The sequence below is a fragment of the Microcebus murinus genome, chromosome 14 (genome assembly GCF_040939455.1).
Source record: "Microcebus murinus isolate Inina chromosome 14, M.murinus_Inina_mat1.0, whole genome shotgun sequence".
Classification (NCBI taxonomy): domain Eukaryota; kingdom Metazoa; phylum Chordata; class Mammalia; order Primates; family Cheirogaleidae; genus Microcebus; species Microcebus murinus.
In genome coordinates this window covers 5,659,659-5,681,301 of record NC_134117.1, presented here as the reverse complement: position 1 = coordinate 5,681,301, position 21,643 = coordinate 5,659,659, and the positions used below count along the sequence as shown (strand labels likewise).

Genomic DNA, 21,643 nt, shown 5'->3' with positions numbered 1-21,643 from the left:
CCCGGGCCCGCCGTTACCTGCAGCGGCGGCTCGCGAGTCCCGGGAGGGAGGCCCAGGGCCGGCGGCCTTCCCGGCGGGCCAGGCCGACTCGCCCGACGCAGGGGCTGACAGCCCTAGCGACGCCTCCGGGCGGCGGCAGCCAGGCCCGCAGGCTACTACGCCTGGGGTCGGGGCACAGGTCCCGGAGGGACGCGAGACCCGCCAGGAAGGGCGCGATCGCCTGACCGGGCCTCAGGGGCAGTGTCCTCAGCCGGTGACCCGGCCACCACCCTCGATCGGCCCCCGGGCGACGCGCGGGCCCACGCGCCTGCCCGCGTTTCCTGACGAGTTTTGGTCCCTCCCTCTTGCCGTCCTTCTGGCCCCTCCTCCCTCGCCTCTCCCGGGTTGTCAGGGCAACCGAGGCGACGCCTGCCCGGGAGGAGAGGCGTTAGGAGGCGCGGCGGCGGCGCCGGAGGCTCGGCCTGGGGCGCGGGAGCAGCAGACCATGGAGCCCCAGAGTAAGGGAGGCCGGGGCGGGGCGGGCCGGAGAGGGCGGCCGGGCCGGGGGCTCCCGGGAACCAGCATGGGCGCCCCGCGCGCGGCTCCGCAGGCTTGAACGCTTGGACGCGGACAGACGGCTGGCGGGTCCCCCTCGCGCTTTTCTCTCTCTTGCGGAGAAGAGGAAGGGGCTAAATCCTGCCCAGTCTGTCCGGTTGGGTCCCCAGCGCCCGAGGGTCTCCGCGGAGAGCCGGAGGGAGCGGAGAGCCCGGGGGCGCGGGCGGCGGGGTGCAGCGCCCCCAGTGTCTGCCTTCCTGAAAGCCCCCCCGGGCAATTCAGTTGGGTACTGCTCTGCCGTCACTGTTCTGGTTTCACACACCCGTATTCTGCGATGCATTATAAAGGAAAAACAGTGAGCTTTGCCTAAGTGCATTTGATTCATTGTTAAGAGGTTCTACGTGGTAGGACACGCAAAAAATGTTTACGATTTTTTCCCGTTTCCCCACGTTGTTTTTGATGTGTGCCAAAAGGCATGCAGTTTAGTTATCAGATCTAACTTACTGAGATTTTTTTTGTTTGTTTTACAAAAACCTTTCCGAGGACTCTGTGCTAGGACCTTCTTTCCCTATCCCGCCCAAGCTGTTTAATGGCTCTTTTTGTCCTCAGAATAAGGGCGGTATTTTGTATGGAGACTTAAAAGATCTTAAACCTTGATAGAGAGATACAGTTTGACTCCCAAAATCAAGTCATCTTTTCTTACACAATTTCAGACACGAAGCACTCAGACCAAATCCATTCTCTGGGGGATATGCTGGCATTTTAAAAGATCATTTGCCTGCAACGGGAAGATTTTAGAGACTTTTCCCCTTTCTTTTAATTCATTTGCTGAGAAGAAAACTTACAATTTGTAAGTTATGGTTGTGTGAGTTGATAGGATTTTTATACAGTATTTGTCATTTGCATTTATCATTCTTTGGATTCTACATTTTATCTAACCTAGTGAAAGAAATTTAGCATGCAACAATACTAAAATTTTTGTCTCATGTCAAACTGATGCCAAGCTATGTATGCTCTCTTCTTAGAAAAGAAGTGAAGTGAAATGTTTTAAGAGTAGCATCTTTATTTCTTCAGATTTATCATTTCAAATGTGTAAACTATAAATTTCAAATTCTTTAGTGCTCACTGCCTTTATCCATTCATTCATTCCTAATACATATTTATTATGCTGCAGCTATAGTTAAAGCTGGAAAAGTCAACAGGAGCCAGGTCAGGAAGGCTTTGTAAAAACTATGTAAGAAATTTATTACATATACAAAGTGCACATTTATATCCTATCTCATTAGATTTTGAGGTAGAGAATATTTAAGTAATTTATGCCTGGGGAACAACTGTAAATTTATTCATTTCCACATATTCTTAAATGTTTGTATCAATTTAATTTTAAATAATTCAAACAATCACCATTTACCTTAGGAAATTCTTTCACATTCTAATAAACACCATCTTTGATAAATATTTACCAAATCATTCACAGTAAAAATTTCCCCCCCCTTGGGAAGCAGAGCCCTGGCCAGAAGCCAGGCAACGTGCTTCCCCATGGTAAATATTTGAAAGGACAAGATTAAATGATCTCCAAAGTTTCGTTTAACTTCAAGATTCACATCCAACCAGATTTTACCTGAGACCAAAGTTGTTTCATTTTCTAAAAGATAATGGAAACACTATAGATATAATATTAACAAGTATTACAATTACACATATTTACAGTTATTCTATTATCAATATTATATTAATAGTATATTGTTTATACCAGTATCATCTAGCGTATTTTAAGCCTAGTGTTTACATAGTACCTTTTGTTATTGAGGAGTTTTAAAATAATGTTTTACAAGTGTAGTTGAATACAGCATCAGTAAATTGATTAAGAGAAAGGACCCTTCTTAATTGCTTTTAAGGATTAAACATATATCTAAGGACAACACCAAGGAACTACTAAAAATAACCCCCTGAGTCAGTCTTAGCTATTCTATTTCCACACACTTAGTTTGCTATTACTTTTAGGAATGACCTTTGTTAACTGAGTCATTAAAATCCAATAAACATAAACTCTTCAAATCCCACAGCTGGATCATACTCTGGCAATAAACAGAGGAAGACAGGGGCTACCACTGGTTTACAGAATAATAATAAGTCAATGATCCAAGAAGTGACTCCTCAGGGAAAGGGCAAATTAAATAAGTTCACAACCTTGGGCTGTTCAGAGTGGTTTTGGCTCTTGGCTCACATATTTACATCTTTAATTATTTCCCTCCTAAACTGCACTCTTGAAAAGTTAACTAATGTATAAAATAACATGGAAAATGTACATCAAATTCCATTTGTTTTGTTTTTTTCTTTTCTTTTCTTTCTTTTTTTTTTGGAAAATATTTAAGTTCAATTGTACTCTCTCTTCCCTAACTTCTTAATGAGTGACAATACCAAGAGTTGGCTTTGGGAGTCTTTAGCCCAAATCTAAGCAAACACACAATCTGAATAAGAACTCTCTGTATTTATTAAATGCAACATCAAAATAAGCCACTCAGCTTCCACTCACTGCTAGCCTGCTCTCTAAACTCTCCCTATATTTAAAAAAAAAAAAAAAACAAAAAAAAACGCAACCCAGGCCTAGTTTATGCCAAGCAGCAGTTTCCTTACTGTGTTGCCTAGGCTGGCCTCCAGCTCCTATGTTGAAATGATCCTCCCCGCCCAAGTTGTTGTGACTGCAGTCCTCACCACACCAGGCAAACATCCATGTTTTAAAAGAAGTGCTAAATGGAGATCTAAATTACTCCAATGACTAAGGCCTACACTAAAGGAGTGAAGACCTCTCTCCAAACCTGTTTCTCCACCAGTCTTCCCACCTTCCCAATTATTGCAGCCTGTAATCTGAGTCATCCTTGACTCCTCTTTTTCACTCACCACCTCTCACACCTCATCCAAAACATACCCTGAACATGCTTTCTCTCCCTCCTTACTGTAATCAGAGGTCCTCCAAGCTGCCATCTTGCTTAAAGTATGCTTGTGCTCTCTACCGATCTCTGCATTTCCTCTCCCCTGCACACCTGTGATCCACCTGGAAGGCAGAGCTACATTTTTCAAAACATGCATCAGATCATGTCACTTCTCTGCCAAAAGCCCTCCTAGGTTCTTAGCATGACTTAGCTGCCTCTTCAAAATCACCACATATCCAATCTTAGACATCTTATGCTGTGGCCACATTGGTCTTTGAGTCCCTCAAACAAGCTCCTTTCAAGACTGTGGCTCTGTACAAGCTTTTCCGTCCGCCAGGAATACTGTTCCCTCCTGCTCTGGCAGGTCTGACTCCTAATGTCCTTCAGTGCTTGCTTAAATGTCACATCCTCATGGAAATCTTCCCTGACTCCCGAAAGTAGGTAGTGCCCCTCCTCAATGTAATTCTGTCCCTGCGTTTTTCTCTTCATAGCTGTAATCACAATTTGTAATTATTTTGTTGATTTTTTTTTTTTTTTGAGACAGAGTCTCGCTTTGTTGCCCAGGCTAGAGTGAGTGCCGTGGTGTCAGCCTAGCTCACAGCAACCTCAAACCCCTGGGCTCAAGCAATCCTGCTGCCTCAGCCTCCCGAGTAGCTGGGACTACAGGCATGCGCCACCATGCTCGGCTGATTTTTTCTATATATATTAGTTGGCCAATTAATTTCTTTCTATTTATAATAGAGACGGGGTCTCGCTCTTGCTCAGGCTGGTTTCAAACTCCTGACATTGAGCAGTCCGCCCTCCTTGGCCTCCCAGAGTGCTAGGATTACAGGCGTGAGCCACCACGCCTGGCCTATTTTATTAATTTTAACAATCTACTTCCTCCACCACGCTGTAGAGTGGTAGAGAGGGCAGGGCCCTGTCTGCCATCCCATCCCTAAATGCCTCACAGAGTCAGCCCTAAACAAACATTTATTGAATGGATGACACTGCTGGTAACAGCTGGTATCAGCCTTACCTAATTTTATTTCCTTATGAGTGTTGCTGTGTACTTAAAGAAAGAGAGCCATTTTACTCTACAACAGAAGGGGCAGTGCTCCAGGTAGATTTGAAGTGGCTCTTGTGGAGTATGGTTTCGGTAAAGTACATTTAAATCAGGTGTTTATAAATGTTAGGTCAATTATAAATTTGGCATTCCATTTTCTTTTCTAACTTAAATGAGATATTTTAAGAATCTCATTCTATCTGATAAGATTAAGGAAACAGACAAGTAATCTTATTTTTTTGGACCAAGGAGTCACCAGGTCAAAAGACCTAACAAAGCCTTCACACTACTAGGGAGTGCTTGCTCATTAATTATCTGGGAAACTGGTAAGGATTTAAAAGTAATTTCTTAAGCTCAGGAATCATTTTTAAAAATCTGTAAAACAGTCTTTCTCAAGTAGTCTTGGCCCCTAGAGAGTATTAATTCTATCAATTAGTTTATAATTCAAATCTTATTAAGAAATAAATGCTTACATAAATCAAGATTAAAACCTTTCCAAAGCAAGTCCTTTTAAACAACCATGTTTTAAAATTCCCATCAAAATACAAAAACTTATTGCAGTCCTGACCTCTGATGCTCAGTCGGCCACAGGATGGGCAAAACGACCTGAAGGTCGAAGCTGTTGTCTCTCCAGAAGCTCAAGTTCACGGAGCTTGTCCGCAGACCTAGGCTATTCCTGAGAACTTGGGTGTTATTTCCCCTTGATGGGAAAGGCAAGCACTGTTAAAACTTGTCTAATCTGACCTAGCCAACCAGATTAAAGGAGGGGTTTGTGCATTCCAGCATCATCCAAGAAGGGCCTGAATGACTCATTAAATACAGAAGGTGGTGTAAACTGCTTAGCAAGTAAACAACTCACACCAGTGTGCTGTGCGTTTATGTGCTTACAGGGCTGGGGGCATTCTCTAGGCATTTCTCTTATGGGAGGCTGGAAAAAGGGAGGAGGCATTCCTATCTCCTAGACTCTGGTGCCAGTTCTTTCAGTTGTGCCCCCAGACCCTCTCAGGTTGTCAGGGGCCCTTCCTGGCCTTTCCTTGGGAAGATGTGCTCATCCTCACACTCCTGCCTCCTGTCTCCACCTGGAGTGCCCTCACTGCCCATCCACTTGTTTGTTCTTTAAAACCTCTCTTGAGCATCACCATCTCTTAGGAATTTTGCATGTCTGTTTACCAGCCCCCACCCCAAATTGGAGTTAATTTCTCCCTCCTCAGAACCATGTCTGCATTTCACTAATACTTTGTTATTCTATATGTATTTGTATGTTCAACTCTGCCATGAAAAGTTTTCCTGAGACACGGATAATAAGATCATCTTTCTGACTCTAGTGAATCCTTTTATTCATGTTAGCATGAGTGAATAAAGGAATGGAACAATCAATCACAGAATTTCACATTTTTAAAATGACCTTACTGCTCATCAGCCTGAGAGAAACTAACAGGTCAATTAGCTTATTCAGGATAGTGCAAGTACTTTAGTTCTCCAGTAAAGTAATTCACTCTAAATTGAGACTAACATTGCTAATTCAGTGTATGACTCCTTCCTAGGCAACCAATATTTTTATTTTTTTTAATTGAAATACATGGATAATATAGAATATACAAATATTAAGCATACAGCTTGATGTGTGTTTGCAAATTGAACGCATTCAGTCATCACCACCCAGGTGAAAATATAGAACATTCCTGGCATTCCAGAAATCTTCTTTCTGTATCTTTCCAGTTATTACCCTCATTGCAGTAACTACTACTGGGATTTCTATCACAATGGATTCATTTCACCTCTTTTTGAACTTCATTTAAACAGAGTGATATACTGTGTGTATATATATATATATATATATATATATATATATATATATGGCCTTTGGCCTTTTTTGCTTAACATTTTACCTGTAAGATTCAACCAGGCTGTTACATGCAGCAGTAATTTGTCTTTTTTATTGTTGTATAGTGTTCTGTTGTGTGAATATTTCACAATTTACTTATCTGTTCTTTTGTGGATGGAAATTTGGGTTGTTTTCATTTTGGGGTTATTACAAATAATTCTGCCTGCCATAGATATTCTCATACGTGTCTTTTGGTGCACACATGTGTGCATTTGTGTTGTAAATGTACCTATAAGTGGAATTGCTTGTTGAGTCATGTTCAGCTTTAGTAGCTGTTACCAGTGTTACAGAATTTTTATACCACCTGCGTAGGAGAGAATTCCAGCTGCTCTACATCCTTGCCAATGCTTGGTTCTTTGCTCTTTCTAAATTTAGCTAGTTTAATGGATATGCAGAAGTATCTCATCATGGTTTAAATTATTTCCTCAATGACTAATGATATTAAATACTTTTTCATATATTTTTATAGGCTATAAATGTATGATCATCCTCCCATGAAGTGCCTGTTCAAGTCTTTTGCCCATATTTCCATTTTGTTATCTGTCCCACAAAGCCTAAAATATTTACTACCTGGCCCTTTACATGAAAAGTTTGCTGACTCTATAGTGTACATACTAAGCAAGTTCTGACATTTCAGTTCATTTAGTTCAGGCCACCTTTGGATCCAGGTTTCAGTCAACCAACCAAGCAACATGTTAGAGTCACTCCCAGTTGCTTAAGCTGAGAACTTCAGGATCCCCGTTCAGCATACCCAGTGAATTCAGCCTGGCCCAATATTTCGTTTCTTTCAACTGCTTCTACACCCTTAAGGACTATTTCTATTAATATTCCCCAGGTATTTGTCAACATAAATTGGCAAAATCTTGTGCTTGTTTTCTTGCATATTACACCCCCACATAGGTCACACTTTGTACCTTACCATGTGGGCCATGCTGGGACTTGAGTCTTGCTTTAGGTCTAGAATTATTAGACATGATAGGGTAGTTCATGAGGAGTATCAGCAGTTTCCTGCAAAGCAGCTGGCCCAGGGGGCCCTTATGGGATCTTCAGATAAGGGAAGACTAATCTTGGAAATGGAGGGAGGAGCTGCTTCTACTGGTAAGGAGACTCAACAGAATTTAAGGCTTCAGGGTTTGCAACTTTGTTGGAATCTGTCCTCATGACTTCATCTCAATTTTCAGAGTCTCATTCCTTCCCAGCCAATACCTTGACTTTAACATAAAAGACCTTGTGAGCTTAGGAATTCAATTTATGTTATAATTAAACCATCCATATGATTAAACTTGGGTTTGTTTAGAACCTAAGAGATTTCTTATCAGAAACCTTGACCTTGTAACTACAAGAGATAAGAATTTCTTTTTAGGGCATAGTGCTTTTTGGCCTTGAGCTGGGAATTTAAATCCATGAACTCATCATCATTTTCTTTCCTGACATTCTCTAGAGCTCTTGGAAGAAGTTACCTACTGAAGAGTTCTAAGGGAACAACTGCTTGGTTATCCTGAGTCTTGCCTTTTACAGGCATTTGATGATAGGTGTCTAATTGATATATTTTTATAGTAACTTTTTTTTGTCACCATAGCCAATGACCTTTTACCACTGGGGGTCATTAATGGCTTTATATCTAATTGGATTGGATAAACAATTCCAGATACCCCAGTACTGTACCAATTCAAAAAACTCATCTTTACGGTTCTATTCTCTGGATCTTACTTCTGTATTAATATTTGTATCAATTAGGGTTTAATCAGGAAATCAGAACCACTGTGAATGATATAGAATGAGGGGTTTATCATGGGGATTAGACCTTAAACAATTGTGGGAGCTGATGGAGAAATCAATGTTGAAATCAACTGTTGTTGATTTCAATGTTGTTGAAATCAATGGAGAACTCAACTGTTGTCTCTTCAACTGGTATTGAGCCTAATGTTGCTCTAAATCTGCTGGACCAGCATTTGGGAAAGAAAAATAGACAAGAAATTGGAAAGAGCAAGAACAAATTGGAGCCCACAGAGAAAACGTGGCAGTGGCAAGGATAAACTGGAAGTTACCCATCTCTTACCACCTGAAACTTCAGGGATGTACATGACCTGCAAGAGAAACCGGTGACCTTCACCAGGATATTCGGTACCCAGGCCTGGCGCAGCACCCGGAGAAACAATGTCTGTGCTGCCTGGGTCAACAAGGTGAGCGAGCAGAGGAACAGCAATGTGTGTGAACTGTCATGGGGCCGGTGCCCTTACCAACCTGAGGAGGTGATAAATGGCTGCTGCTTCACTTCCCCTCCTAAACCTCCAGAAATTTCTCAGGGACCTAGACCCTAATCTAGAACCATATGAGGAAGGGAGTTCTGAGGGGATTCTTCAGTGCAGCTAAATTGTCACAGCACAAAATCACAAACTTTTATCAGACCATTAGATTAAGGAAGTTCCCTTCTGCTCCAAATTTGCTAAGGTATTTTGCCAAGGTATTTTTTTAAATTATGGAGGAGTATTAAATTTCATCAAATGCTTTTTCTGTATCTATTGAGATGATCAACTTTTTTTCATATTGATGTTATTTGCCTTGATGAATTTTCAAATGTCAGACTAATCTTTCATTAAAGGAATAAACCACACATGGTTATGGTGTATTTTATTTTTTATAGATTGCTGAATTTAATGTGCTATTTTAAAAAGTGACTTTGGGGTTTATGTTCATATCACTTATTAGCCTGTCATTTTATTTTCTGTAGTTTCCTAGTCTAGTTTTTTTTTTTTTTTTTTTTGAGACAGAGTCTCACTCTGTTGCCCAGCTTAGAGTGCCGTGGCGTCAGCCTAGCTCACAGCAACCTCAAACTCCTGGGCTCAAACGATCCTTCTGTCTCAGCCTCCCAAGTAGCTGGGACTACAGGCATGAGCCACCATGCCCGGCTAATTTTTTCTATATATATTAGTTGGCCAATTAGTTTCTTTCTATTTATAGTAGAGATGGGGTCTCGCTCTTGCTCAGGCTGGTTTCGAACTCCCGACCTCGAGCAATCCGCCCGCCTCGGCCTCCCAGAGAGCTAGGATTACAGGCGTGAGCCACTGCGCCCGGCCCCTAGTCTAGTTTTGATATCAAGTTTATCTTAATCTCAAAAAATGAGTTTGGCTCTGTTCCTTCTATTTTTGTTCTCTTAAAAGTTCATATAACCTGTAGTCCCAGCTATTTAGGAAGCCGACGCAGGAGGATCATTTAGGCCAGGGGTTCAAGTCTGTCATACGCTTTGACAGTACCTGTGAATAGTCACTGCACTCCAGCCTGAGCAACATAGCAAGAACTTGTTTCTAAAAAAAAAGTTCTATAAATGATAACATTAGTGTTATTTTTCCCTTAAACTGAAGATTTCTCCAGTGAAGACATCTCATTCACTGGGATTTTCTTTGTGGGAAAGTTTTAAGTTATAGGTTCTATTTATTTAATAGCTATAGGAATATACATGCTTCTATTTGGTTTTGGTTTGGTAAGTCATGTCTTTCAAAGACTTAGTCCTTTTAATCTAAATTATCTAATTTACTGTCAGATTTGCTTATAATAAACCTTTATCTTTGTAGTACCTGCAGGATCTGTAGTGATAACACTTTTCATTCCTTTTATTACTAGTTGTGCACAACTGTTACTAATTAGTTATCTACTGCTGCATAAGAAATTACCCAAAACTTAATGTATTTAAACAACAACAAATATTTATTGCCTGTGACAGGCAGACTTCTAAAATGGTCCTCATGCTCTCTGTGTCCTGGCGTTACACCCTGCGTAATCTTCTCCCTTTGAGCATACATGGGGGATCTGTGACTCGTTTCTAACCAACAGAATATTGCAAAGGTGACGGGTTGTTACTCCTGTGATTAGGCTGTAATATAGATATATGAATTTAGGTTATGGGATGTGCATATTGGTAGCATTCTCCTTGCTGGCTGGGGAAATGAGCAGTCCTGGTGAGGAATCCCAACTGCAGGTAGCCTCTGGGCCCTGCTGGTAGCCTACAGTCCGTACCCAGTAAAAACCTGGACATTCAGTCATACAGACACAAGGAAATGAATTTTGTCAACAACCTCAATGAGCTTGAAGGTATATTATTCCCCAAAAAAGCTGCCAGATGAGATCTTAGCCCAGCAGACACCTTGACTGCAGCCTTGTGGGACCCTAAGCAGAGCACCCAGCTGAGCTGTGCCCAAATTACTGACCCACAGAAAGTATAAGATAATAAACATGTGTTTTCTTAAATGAAATCTTGATCCACAGAAACTATATGAGAGAATTATTTGTATATTAATATACAAAATAATATGTTGATATATATTTCTTACAATGTTCATTTGTGGGCCAGGTGTGGTGGTTCATTCCTATAATCCTGGCACTCTGGGAGGCCAAAGTGGGAAGATAACTTGAGACCAGGAGTTCAAGACCAGCCTGAGAACATAGCAAGGGCTCATCTCTACAAAAATTTAAAAATTTAGCTGGGTGTGGTGGTGTGCACCTGTAGTCCCAGCTACCTGGGAGGCTGAGGCAGGAGGATCACTTGAGCCCAGGAGTTTCGGGTTGCAGTGAGGTATGATGATGCCACTGTACTCTAGCCTGGGCAACAGAGTGAGAGACCTTATCTGAAAATAAAAGAAATGTTCATTTGTGGTAATTTGTTATGCAGCAATAGGAAACTAATATCAATTATCTCATATAATTTCTGTGATTCATGATTTTAGAAATACCTTACCTGGGTGGTTTTGTCTTGGATTGTAGTCAGTATGTTAGTCAGGGCTGCAGTCATCTGAAGGCTTGACCGAGGCTGGGGCATCCGATATCAAGATGGCTCAATCGATGTGGCTGGCAAGTCACTGCTGTCTGCTAGCAAGAGGCCTCCAAAATGTAACACACAGCGTTGCTTGGGTGTCCTTGCAACATGGTGGCTGCTTTTACCCAGAGTGAGCAAGGTGGAAGCTGCAATGTATTTTATAGTCTATCCTTGGAAATCATACTCTGTTATTTGCAATATTCTCTTGATAACACACGTCAGCCCTATTGGGATATGAGCAAGAACTACACAAGGGCATGGACGGCAGGAGATGAAAACCACTGGGGCCATCTTGGAGGATGGCTACCACAGAGGCTATCAGCTGTATTATTCTTTTCAAAGATCCAGTTTTGGCTTTTTATATTTTATCCATTATGTGTTTGTTTTCTATTTCATTGATTTCTGCTTTTATCTTATTATTTCCATCATTTTAATTTCACTGGGTTTAATTTGCTAGGTTTTTTTTAAAGCTTTTTAAGATGGATATTTAAATCATTGCTTCTCAGCCTTTTTTTTTTTTTCAAATGCATGCATTTAAGACAATGGATTTCCCTCTATTTAGCTACATCCCCCAAGTTTTCTATTTTTGTAAAATTGTATTGATGCCTGATATATATGCAAGAAAGTATACAATATTAAATATACAGGTTGATGAATTGTCACAAAGTAAATAAACCCCTTGTAACTAGCACCAAGGTCAAGAAATGGACTACTGTTAGATATTTTCAAGCCTGGGTCTGTTATTACCAGTTAAAGTTGATGTCTGGTAATTCTAATACCTGAATCACTTGTGAGGTTGTTTCTCTTTTCTGTTTTTTGCTCTTAGTTATTAGTCACTTAGTCATGCCAGCTGGCATTCCTGGTAATATGTGCATACAACGTGTATGTACATATATATTTACTTTTTATTTTGAAAAATTTGATAGCTATAGAGAGTCTTACAATGAGTACTTGTATACCATTCACCTACATTCAGTAGTTTACATTTTGCCACACTTGCTTTCTCTCTCTTACACTCACTTTCATTTCCTCTCACTCTTTCTTCCTCGCTCCCCTCCTTAGACATGTGCACACACACAGACACATACACACACTTTTTTGCTGAACCATCTGAAAGTAGTTGCATACTTCATGACACTTCAGCCTTAAATACTTCAGCATGTTTCCCCTAAGAACTAGGACATTTTCTTATGTAACCACAATGCCATTAATATGCCCCTCAAATTTAACATAGATAGAATAATATTATGTAGTCCTTATGTATGCTTTCCCAACTTTCTTAATAATGTCCTTTTGGCTATTGTTTTAAATGATTCAGAACCCAGTCCAGGATTACACGTTACCTTTAGTTGTTATATTCCTTTAGTCTCCTTTAATCGAGAACAACCTCCCAGCATTTTTTTTGTCTTGCGACACTGACATTTTTGAAGGGGCCAGGCCAGTTGTCTTATAGAATGTTACATGCTGGATTTGTCTGATTGTAACCTCATGATACTTTAAGTCAAATATTTTTACAAGCAATGTCACATAGATGATGCTGTGTCCCTTCTGTTGCATCGTATCAGGAGGCCCATGATGTCAGTTCTGTGTAATATTTCGATACAGTGTCACCACTGCCACTGAGGAGATTAAGTTCCTGGAATGAAATGTAATTAAGAGTTGGAGAACTTCTGTCAAGAAGAAAAAGACTAATTTAATAAGGCTGTCAGGACTGATGCTAGAAGAGCCAATTCGTATTGCTCAAGCCACAGCTAGGTGCTTCGTACTATGATAGATATGGGGTATCAGGTGGTATGGAAATGAAAAACATGTTCCTTCTCCAAGAAATCACCTCCTAGCGGAGGAGAGAACCTCACATATATGAAAGAATTTTCCAGTGGGATGAGACAAAATATTTTTGGCTTAAGGTCTAGGGCACAGATGTGAAATGCCAAATCACCCACACAGTGAGGGAGATCAGCATGGCAGGAAGAGTGAATCACTGACTCGGTAATTGGGCCAAACCCCACTCTTCATATTTTTATTTTCACTTCTCCCCGGTACACACTTGTAACTCTGATTAGGCCAGTCTCCTTCCTGCCTTCCATACTCACTATAGCCATTCATGTTTTCATTCCTTCACTCACGGCTCCTCACCTGTGGCCTGCCCTCCACCGCTCTTTGCTGTCTGTGGCTGCCCACCTCCATGATGACCCCTAGTGGGCCCTCCTGCCTAGCGGGATCAAGATCGGTTGGTGTGACCAATAGCATATGGCAGAAGGGATGATAGGTCACTTCCAAGATTAGGTTATAAAAGCCTGGGGCTCCTGCCTGGGGCTGGTCTTTAGTCTCCTTTTCTTCCTCCCACTCTCTCACCTTCCTTTTCGGGTCACCCACCAATTGCCATGTTATGAACACACCCAAGCATCCTGTGGCATGGCCTATGTGGTGAGGAACACAGGCCTCTGGCCAAGCCCCAGCGAGGACTGACTGCTGCCAACAACTCAGGCAGGAGCTTGCAGGCAGGTTCTCCAGCCGCCGCTGAACTTCCAAGTGACTGCAGCCTCCTGAGACTCCGGGCCAGAGCAACCCAGCCAAGCCATCCCCAGATTCCTGACTCCCAGGCCTGTGACATAATAAGTGTTTGTTGTTTTAAGCCATGAAGTTGTGGGGTGCTTTGTTCTGCAGCGTAGAATCAGGTCCCGGCGCGCATCTTTCACTGTGAAACCTGGCCTTTCTGACTCCAGCCCACACTGATCTCCACCACCTATGCGTTTTTTTTTACACTTTGTTTTTACTCTTTCTAGACTTTATTACCTTACTTTTGGGATAAATAATATAGTTACGGTTTTCAAAAATTACAAAAGAGGATTAGTGAAAAGTCTCATTCTTGCAATGCCACCACCCAGTTCCTGTCCCGTAGGTAGTCACCATCACTAGTTTCCGGCGCATCATTCCAGAGACCGTTTAAACATTATATATACAAGCAGATTACATACACCACATTCCTTTTTCTGTCCTGTACTTTTGTCACCTAACATTATATTCCGGAGAGCTTTCTATTTAGTACATAATGAGTTTTCTCATTTTTTTCAAACAACCATATATCACATGAATTTATCAGAATTTATTTAGCCAGTCCACACTGATCGACATCCAGTTTGCTTCCAGTTGTTTGCCACTGTGATTCGCTGAATGAAAGATGCCCCCATCTTAATCCCTGGATCTGTGAATATGTTGCCTTACACCGCAAAAGGGGCTTTGTGATTCAGCATTGTGAGATGGGGAGCATGGCGTGGCATTACCCAGGTGGGCCCAATGTCATCAATCACAGGGGCCCTATAAGAAGGAGGCAGGCGGCCTGAGAGGCGATGGCAAGTTAGGAGCGGAGCTTGGCGTGATGCGAAGTTAAGAAGGGATGTGGAAGCCTCCAGAAGTCAGAAGACACGGAAGTGGACTCTCTCCACGAGCCTCCAGGAGGAACCGCCCTTTGATTTTTAGCCCTGCGAGACTGGTTTTGGACCTCTGATCTCCAGACTTGTAAGACAATAAGTCTGTGTTGTTTTAAACTGCTTGGTTTGTGGTAACTGGTTACGGCAGCAGTAGGAAATGAGCAGCTATTTTTACAAACGATTAAAAGCAAAGTTGCAACAAACAAACTTGCATGTCTGACATTTTGCATTTGTGCAAGTGTATCTGCAGAAGAAATGTCTAGATGTGGACTTGCCCAAAGGTGCTGTCAGTTTTGATGGTTAAATCACCCTCCGCAGGGGTTATAGCACTGTGTAATTCAGCAGCAGCGTGCTCGAGTACCTGTTCTCCACAGCCTCCCCAACACGGTGTTACCAAGCTTTTAGATTTTTACCGTTATGCTAGCAAAAAATTTCTAATTTCTTTGAACAACCTAATTGTTAAATCTTCCTCATCTGCACAGCATGTTTAGAATCGCCTTTGGAGTTAGGACTAGGTCCTTATTTCTCTTTACTTCTACAGTGCTTGCCCTTGTGTCCCTCCTGTTGCCTTTCAGTGAATTCTTTGCATAGAACAATAAAAGGAAATAATAGATCCAAAGGCATCTATGCCACAACAGTTAGCGGATAAGAAATGTGGCGTCCATCTATGTGTGTGCCAAGCCCCATTTATGAAAACAAAGTGTTCCTTGTTTTGAACTAAAATACCCTAATCACAATCACTGATTGATAAAGACTGAAGAGATGGTTGCCTGGCAATGCCCTGATTGCTCCTGATGTGGACTGATTGATAGAAGCCCATGGCACGGGTGAGGCCTGCCCTGCCTCTGCCCCGGCAGATCTTCCAGACCTTTCCCTCGAAGGCCAACATAACCCAGCTGCTGGAGGTAGCCACTCCTTATTTGTATATGAGATAAACCTGTTTGTACCATATTGAAGGACTAACAGTTGCAGCACAAACTATAACTCCAGTGCTTTTCCAGTGAAGAATAAAACAGAGTATAAATCTACCACCCTCCTTCTCTTCCCTTAGCTTAAGGATCATTATTATCTCCTTTCCTTTTCTCTTTCTGATTTATTGGCACTGCCAAAGTTGTTGTTTTATTTTCCTTGAGATGTTAAAACTTTAAGGAAAGAAACAGCTGTCACCTTTTTAAAAACATTGACTTGAATTCATTGCTTTTGTTTATAAGTGCGGCCTTGTTGGTTTGAAATTTAATAGTAAATTGGCATGGTAAAAATATCTGAGAAGTATCCTGGTTAATAACTTGCACCCTTGGCTAAAATGTTTAATCTGTCTGATATATACTGTATATATAGTGCTTAGCCTTAACGTGAACCAATGTAAGGGTACAGGTTTGGAATTTTTAGAACTTCAAAGAAACCACGAAACTTAGGTTTTCTTTTGTATTTACATGATACATATCAACTGTGAGCCCAATTATCATCTTTATTTCCTGAAAAGAGAAAACTAACCGATGAGGACTTTTCAGGGAATCCCAGACTCCTGGCCCCTTGCTATTCCGAATTGGTGATTTGCGACAGGTGCACCCACAGGTGATTCTAAAGGTACACTGAGGACTCTGTCCTGTTCCAATCGCACCCACGTTTTGATTGTTACTCATGCCACCTAAACCCAGGCCTTTAGTGGTCTGCCAAAAGGAAGGCCTGTTTGTGAAGCAGACAGCTGTCCTAAGGCCTGTGCTCCACTCGCTAATCAGTCGTCAGATGGTAACTTGATTACAGATAACTTGATCATGAGTCAGGCTGGGTTGCCACAGCTGTTTCTACTTAAACTTTCCCCTTTGGTTATAGTCATTACCACTACTTCCAAATGGCATCTGTTTACTTTGAGTTAATTTTAGGCAAAAATGGATTAATTTACAGAATTGTGAGAATGCCAACAGCACAGTCAGGCAAAGCAGTGTGGATGGGCATTGCAATAGTCGATCCTGGGTTGCTGTGTACTAGCTCTGGGATTTGGGGGAGTCGCAGCAGCTCTGAGCCTCCTGCTGCTTCACGGGGATCAGGGGAGTGGTGAGACCTACCTTGCAGGGTCCTGGGAAGGTTAATGAGATAACATCTGAAGGGTATCTTCCAGGTGCCTGGCCATGCAGGTAGCACAAAACCACCTGAACTAAACTATGAAACAAGATCTAGAAGAGAACAAACAATGTAAATCCAAATAGAATAGTCAAATACAAGGGTTTCTAAGAGAACCATAAGGAGAGGATGTTTTTGAGTGGAGGGGAAGGGTCTTTTCTCTTTGCATGGAGCAGCGGATATCATGGGAATCTCTCTACTCGAATCCACTCATAATTATTATATAACCATAATTCTTCACTTAAATTACCATTAGAACTATTCTAAACTCCCTAAACACTCATTTCAGTACGAACCCCTATACCCTGCCCCCCTCAAACAACTTCCTATGGACAGTGTTTTTTTACACTGTCGGATATGTACGGTCATGATCCTTATTCTTTGAGAAGTCACATTCTAAAATTGCATTACTTTTTCTTCATTTTCGAAAGCTCCATCTCAACATCTTTTATGCTTTTATTTATTTATTTTATCACAGTAATCTTTTTTTTTTTTTTTTTTTTTTTTGAGACAGAGTCTCACTCTGTTGCCCAGCTTAGAGTGCCGTGGCGTCAGCCTAGCTCACAGCAACCTCAAACTCCTGGGCTCAAGCAATCCTCCTGCCTCAGCCTCCAGAGTAGCTGGGACTACAGGCATGTGCCACCATGCTCGGCTAATTTTTTCTATATATTTTTAGTTGGCCAATTAATTTCTTTCTATTTTAGCAGAGATGGGGTCTTGCTCTTGCTCAGGCTGGTTTTGAACTCCTGACCTTGAGCGATGGGCCCACCTCGGCCTCCCAAAGTGCTAGGATTACAGGCATGAGCCACCGCTCCTGGCCTAGCCGTCTTTTTTTTTTTTTTTTTTTTTTTTAATTATTTTTTTTATTTTGGTATATTATGGGGGTACAGATTTTAAGGTTTCAATAAATGCCCATTTCCCCCCTCCTCCCAAAAGTCTGAGTCTCCATCTTGACCATCCCCCAGATGGTGCACATCTCACTCACTATGTATGTATATACCCGCCCCCCTCCCCCCTCCCACCTGCCCAATACCCTATTACTGTAGCACCTATGTGTCCACTTAGGTGCTACTCAGTTAATACCAGTTTGCTGGAGAATATATCTGGTGCTTGTTTTTCCATTCTTTGGATACTTCACTTAGTAGTATGGGTTCCAGCTCTAACCAGGAAAATATAAGGTGTGCTATATCACCATTGTTTCTTAGAGCTGAATAGTACTCCATGGTGTACATATACCACATTTTATTAATCCATTCTTTGATTGATGGGCACTTGGGCTGTTTCCACAGCCTTGCGATTATGAATTGTGCTGCTATAAACATTCGAGTGCAGGTGTCTTTTTTGTAGAGTGTCACTGGATCATTTGGGTAGATGCCCAGCAATGGGATTGCTGGATCAAATGGTAGATTCACTTGTATCGCTTTAAGGTATCTCCATATTGCTTTCCACAGAGGTTGAACTAGTTTGCAGTCCCACCAGCAGTGTAGGACCTAGCCGTCTTTTTATGTGGCTATTTCTACATTTGAGCTACTCCGTCAGCTGCATGAGGACAGGAACCCACCTTGCCTGCTCACTGTGTCACCAGCGTGTGTTCACAGGGCAGACACGTAGCAGGTACTCAAGTATTGGTCGAATAAGTAAACATGCAAGTGGAGGCAGGATTGAAGACTTGAGGACAGAGAAACCTCACAGAGATGTAGGAAAAGGAAGATAGGCCCAAAGCAGTGTTTCTTAATCATGCTTTCATTATGAAGGAGAAAAACTAAATCCTCCTTAACGAGAGAAGAGAAAAACCAAGGAATGAGATTTTTGTTAGGTTTGCTTGAGCTTTGAAGGGCCACAAAGTTACCCTGTTAATATATCTAAGGTTCTCCCGGTCCCCAGCCCCAGAAAGAAACTAATTTTCACCCAGATACTGCCCCAGTAGAGAATGTGTGATCTGAAGCCTGAGCCTCCTACTTTTGGAGCTTATTTTCGCTTCCTGATGGTCTGAGTCGCTGTAGAAGGGTTGGGATTGCTTTGGCCTTGGGGCAAAGAGAACTGCTGGCAGTGAGCTCAGAAATCTGGGAGGAAGCCAGGAAGGCAGAAAGCCAAGTTTGGCAAAACCCAGGGAGATCGGGAGCGACTGGTAGATCCGGTTCTCCTATACCTTGAGGTCAGTCAGTGACGTGTAGTTAACCTGGAATGGCTCTCATTTTTTTAATGCGCCTGTGAAAGAGATCCTGCTAAAATGTAGTACAGCTGAGATGGGAACCAGCGTTCTGCATTCCTGACAAAAGTGTTCCAGGGTGTGGCCAAGCTGCTGTTCCGCAGGCCACACTTGGAGAAGCATGGAATTAACTCACTATGAATGTTACCTTTGTTAAAGGATAACTTCCCTAAATGAGTAAAATTATGACTCAGATATAAAATGATTGTGTTAAGTATTTAACTTATTAATGAAGTAAGCAATGAGAAATTACAATCATTTCAAGAGGGAATCCAAAGAACAGATACATCTATAAATCAGAATATTGAAATAAACTTGCAAATGATGCATAAATGGCTTTACTATGTGGGGGAGCATTAGCCCTCTATGAGACAGACTGATTTGTATGTTTATGGACAAGAATCATTTGCATTGTCATTAGTCGTTTTCAGCTTAATGTATTGTAAAACAGGTGAAAGGCCAGACTAGAAAACCTGAAATGGCGTGACCTAAGAAATGTATAAACATATCCCCCGAAGCACAGATTTTTCCCTATATTTGTGCTTGATTGGCATTTTCAAATTGCAGATTGCTCTGTGTATTAACTTGACAATTTGTAATAACTGTTTGAGATTAGCAGTCTGTTTCTTTCTTCATAGTTTAGTTATTTGACGTATTTTGCTCCTTTGTGTAGTACGAAAAAGTAATGAGAGCTCTTAAATAGGATTCCCTTCTATAAAAAGTAGGTGCTTCAGTAATCTCACATAAGTTTATGAAAAAGGCATTTTAAAATGAACCTCTGTCATGAATTAGGGACACAATCCAAGTGGCCCTAAGATAAAGTCTTTTGATTGTGTATATTTGGCATAAAAATCTGTAGTTAAAATACTTGCTGTTTGCATCATTCATAATAGCCAAAAAGTGGAAGCAATCCAGGTGTCTAACCACAGATGAATAAACAATGTGGCATATAAAAACAGCAGGATAATATTCACCCCTAAAAAGGAAGGACATTCTGGCACATGCTGCAACATGGATGAAGACATTATGCCAAGTGAAGTAAGCCAGTCATAAAAGGACAAATATGTGATAGGGTTGTGGACATGCTGCCCCAAAATATGGCACCTTGACATATTGGCTATTTTAAGCTGAACGAATTTGAGAAACGGCAGGAAGGACTCTGACCTTCCCACGACCTTCTCCCCTCATGCAGACCAAACCAAAATGGAGTTACTCGTGCTAAGTGCCGTGTAATCAAACAAACTTTAAGGAAGCAGATAGATCCCAAACAGACTAGTTTTTCCTGAAAACAGGAGATTCCAGTCTACCTGAGTCAGCATAATAAGGAAGACCTCTGTGTAACAAATGGGCTTTATATTTTACAGCATACAATAATGGCATACACGAAGCAATTCGCTATTGTAGAATTGTAGCAATAGTAGTATTTGGTGTTTATTTACTTATCTGATTTCCCATTTCATTTTGTACGTGTTTTCCCTTTGATTAATTCTCCATGAACTGTTTTGGATAAACCACATTTTTTCTTTCATCTTCATAGTTTTCCAGGCACTCATGTGAAAATTGACCAAATCTAGCAAATTAGTCTGATTCCCTGAAATTCTGTTTTGTGAAGAGCATCACTTTTCATTGTGACCTCTGATGGGTAAACCCTTTTCACTTTACAATTTAATACCCTCTGCTACTCTTTTTAGTACTTTAATAATGCATGCTCCTTCTTGTCCTTCAAGGCAATGGTGAGGTATTAATACATTTTTAATTCATTTATATTTAATCCAAGCAGACATAGCCTCTTTGTGTTGTGATGTCTTCTGATTTTTTTGAGAGCTCTCAATACTTTTCAATCCAGTCTGCAAACTGTCCTGGTGTAATGTGTGTCTTGTTAAAAATATTTAATAACAACAACAAATAAACCAATAATATACATTCTTCACTTAGAATAGGCTAGCCAGGATCTTAAAACAGTTTGTTTATATGTAAGTTTGTTTTAAAATGCCTGCTTGAGAAGCATTTTAACAAATCTTTTACATGTTCTGTTTGATTCTCTGTAAATCGGGATCATGATTTTGGAGGCAGAAAAATTTACATTGACAGTGTTGCTGGGAATTGCTCATCTGGGCCAGTACTCGGGGAAGTCGCTGTAGCCATTGGGATGAGGCTGCACTGACGGTAGAAATTGTGCTTTCTGTTTGGAAGGTTCTGTTTGGGAGTATTCCGATTCTCACAGCCTTATTTCTTCTGTTGTCATCGTTATTGTCAATATTTTCTCAGCTATCACGATTCTTCTTGAAATGGTTCTGCATACCATTTCAGTCATCACAGTTTTTAGTTTTCGTTGTTTTATAGGAGAGTTTTTGACATTTTGAAGCTCCTGCCAATCTTCATTCTTTCAATTTCCTTTTTTAGCTTCAAGTAGGATACATACTTACCATTGAGTTTAAATTTTGTAATGATCAATAATTGTAGAAAAGAGATTTATCTGAAATCAAGGCATACACGAGAGCAATTCAAATGCATTTCAAAACTGCCACCATTGTGTTCGACTGAGCCCCATAATTGTGTAATCAAAATATTCTTGTACTATGAATACTGAATTATTGATGGGATATGTGTAGGAGCATTTCACTGGAACATTTGTTTCTTCAGGCTCCTTTGCTGTATTGTTGGCAATTTTGCAT

General features: G+C 41.2%; 2 protein-coding genes across 3 annotated transcripts in view; one reads left to right on the top strand and one right to left on the bottom strand.

Annotated features, from left to right (window-relative positions):
* DHX32 (DEAH-box helicase 32 (putative)) overlaps positions 1-5,103 on the bottom strand; it is a 53,694-nt gene extending 48,591 nt beyond the window's left edge. The window contains exon 1 of one of the 2 annotated variants that reach the window (XM_076009712.1): positions 5,081-5,103. The gene's annotated coding sequence lies outside the window, so the exon portion shown is untranslated. Of the gene's footprint in view, positions 1-17; positions 296-5,080 lie in introns of those variants that run through there. The other variant, XM_012781374.3, reaches the window with a different exon arrangement.
* FANK1 (fibronectin type III and ankyrin repeat domains 1) overlaps positions 372-21,643 on the top strand; it is an 81,628-nt gene continuing 60,356 nt past the window's right edge. Inside the window, 1 exon segment of the mRNA XM_012781375.3 lies at positions 372-497. Within this exon segment, the coding sequence (XP_012636829.2) occupies positions 485-497 (13 nt within the window). The 5' untranslated portion in view covers positions 372-484.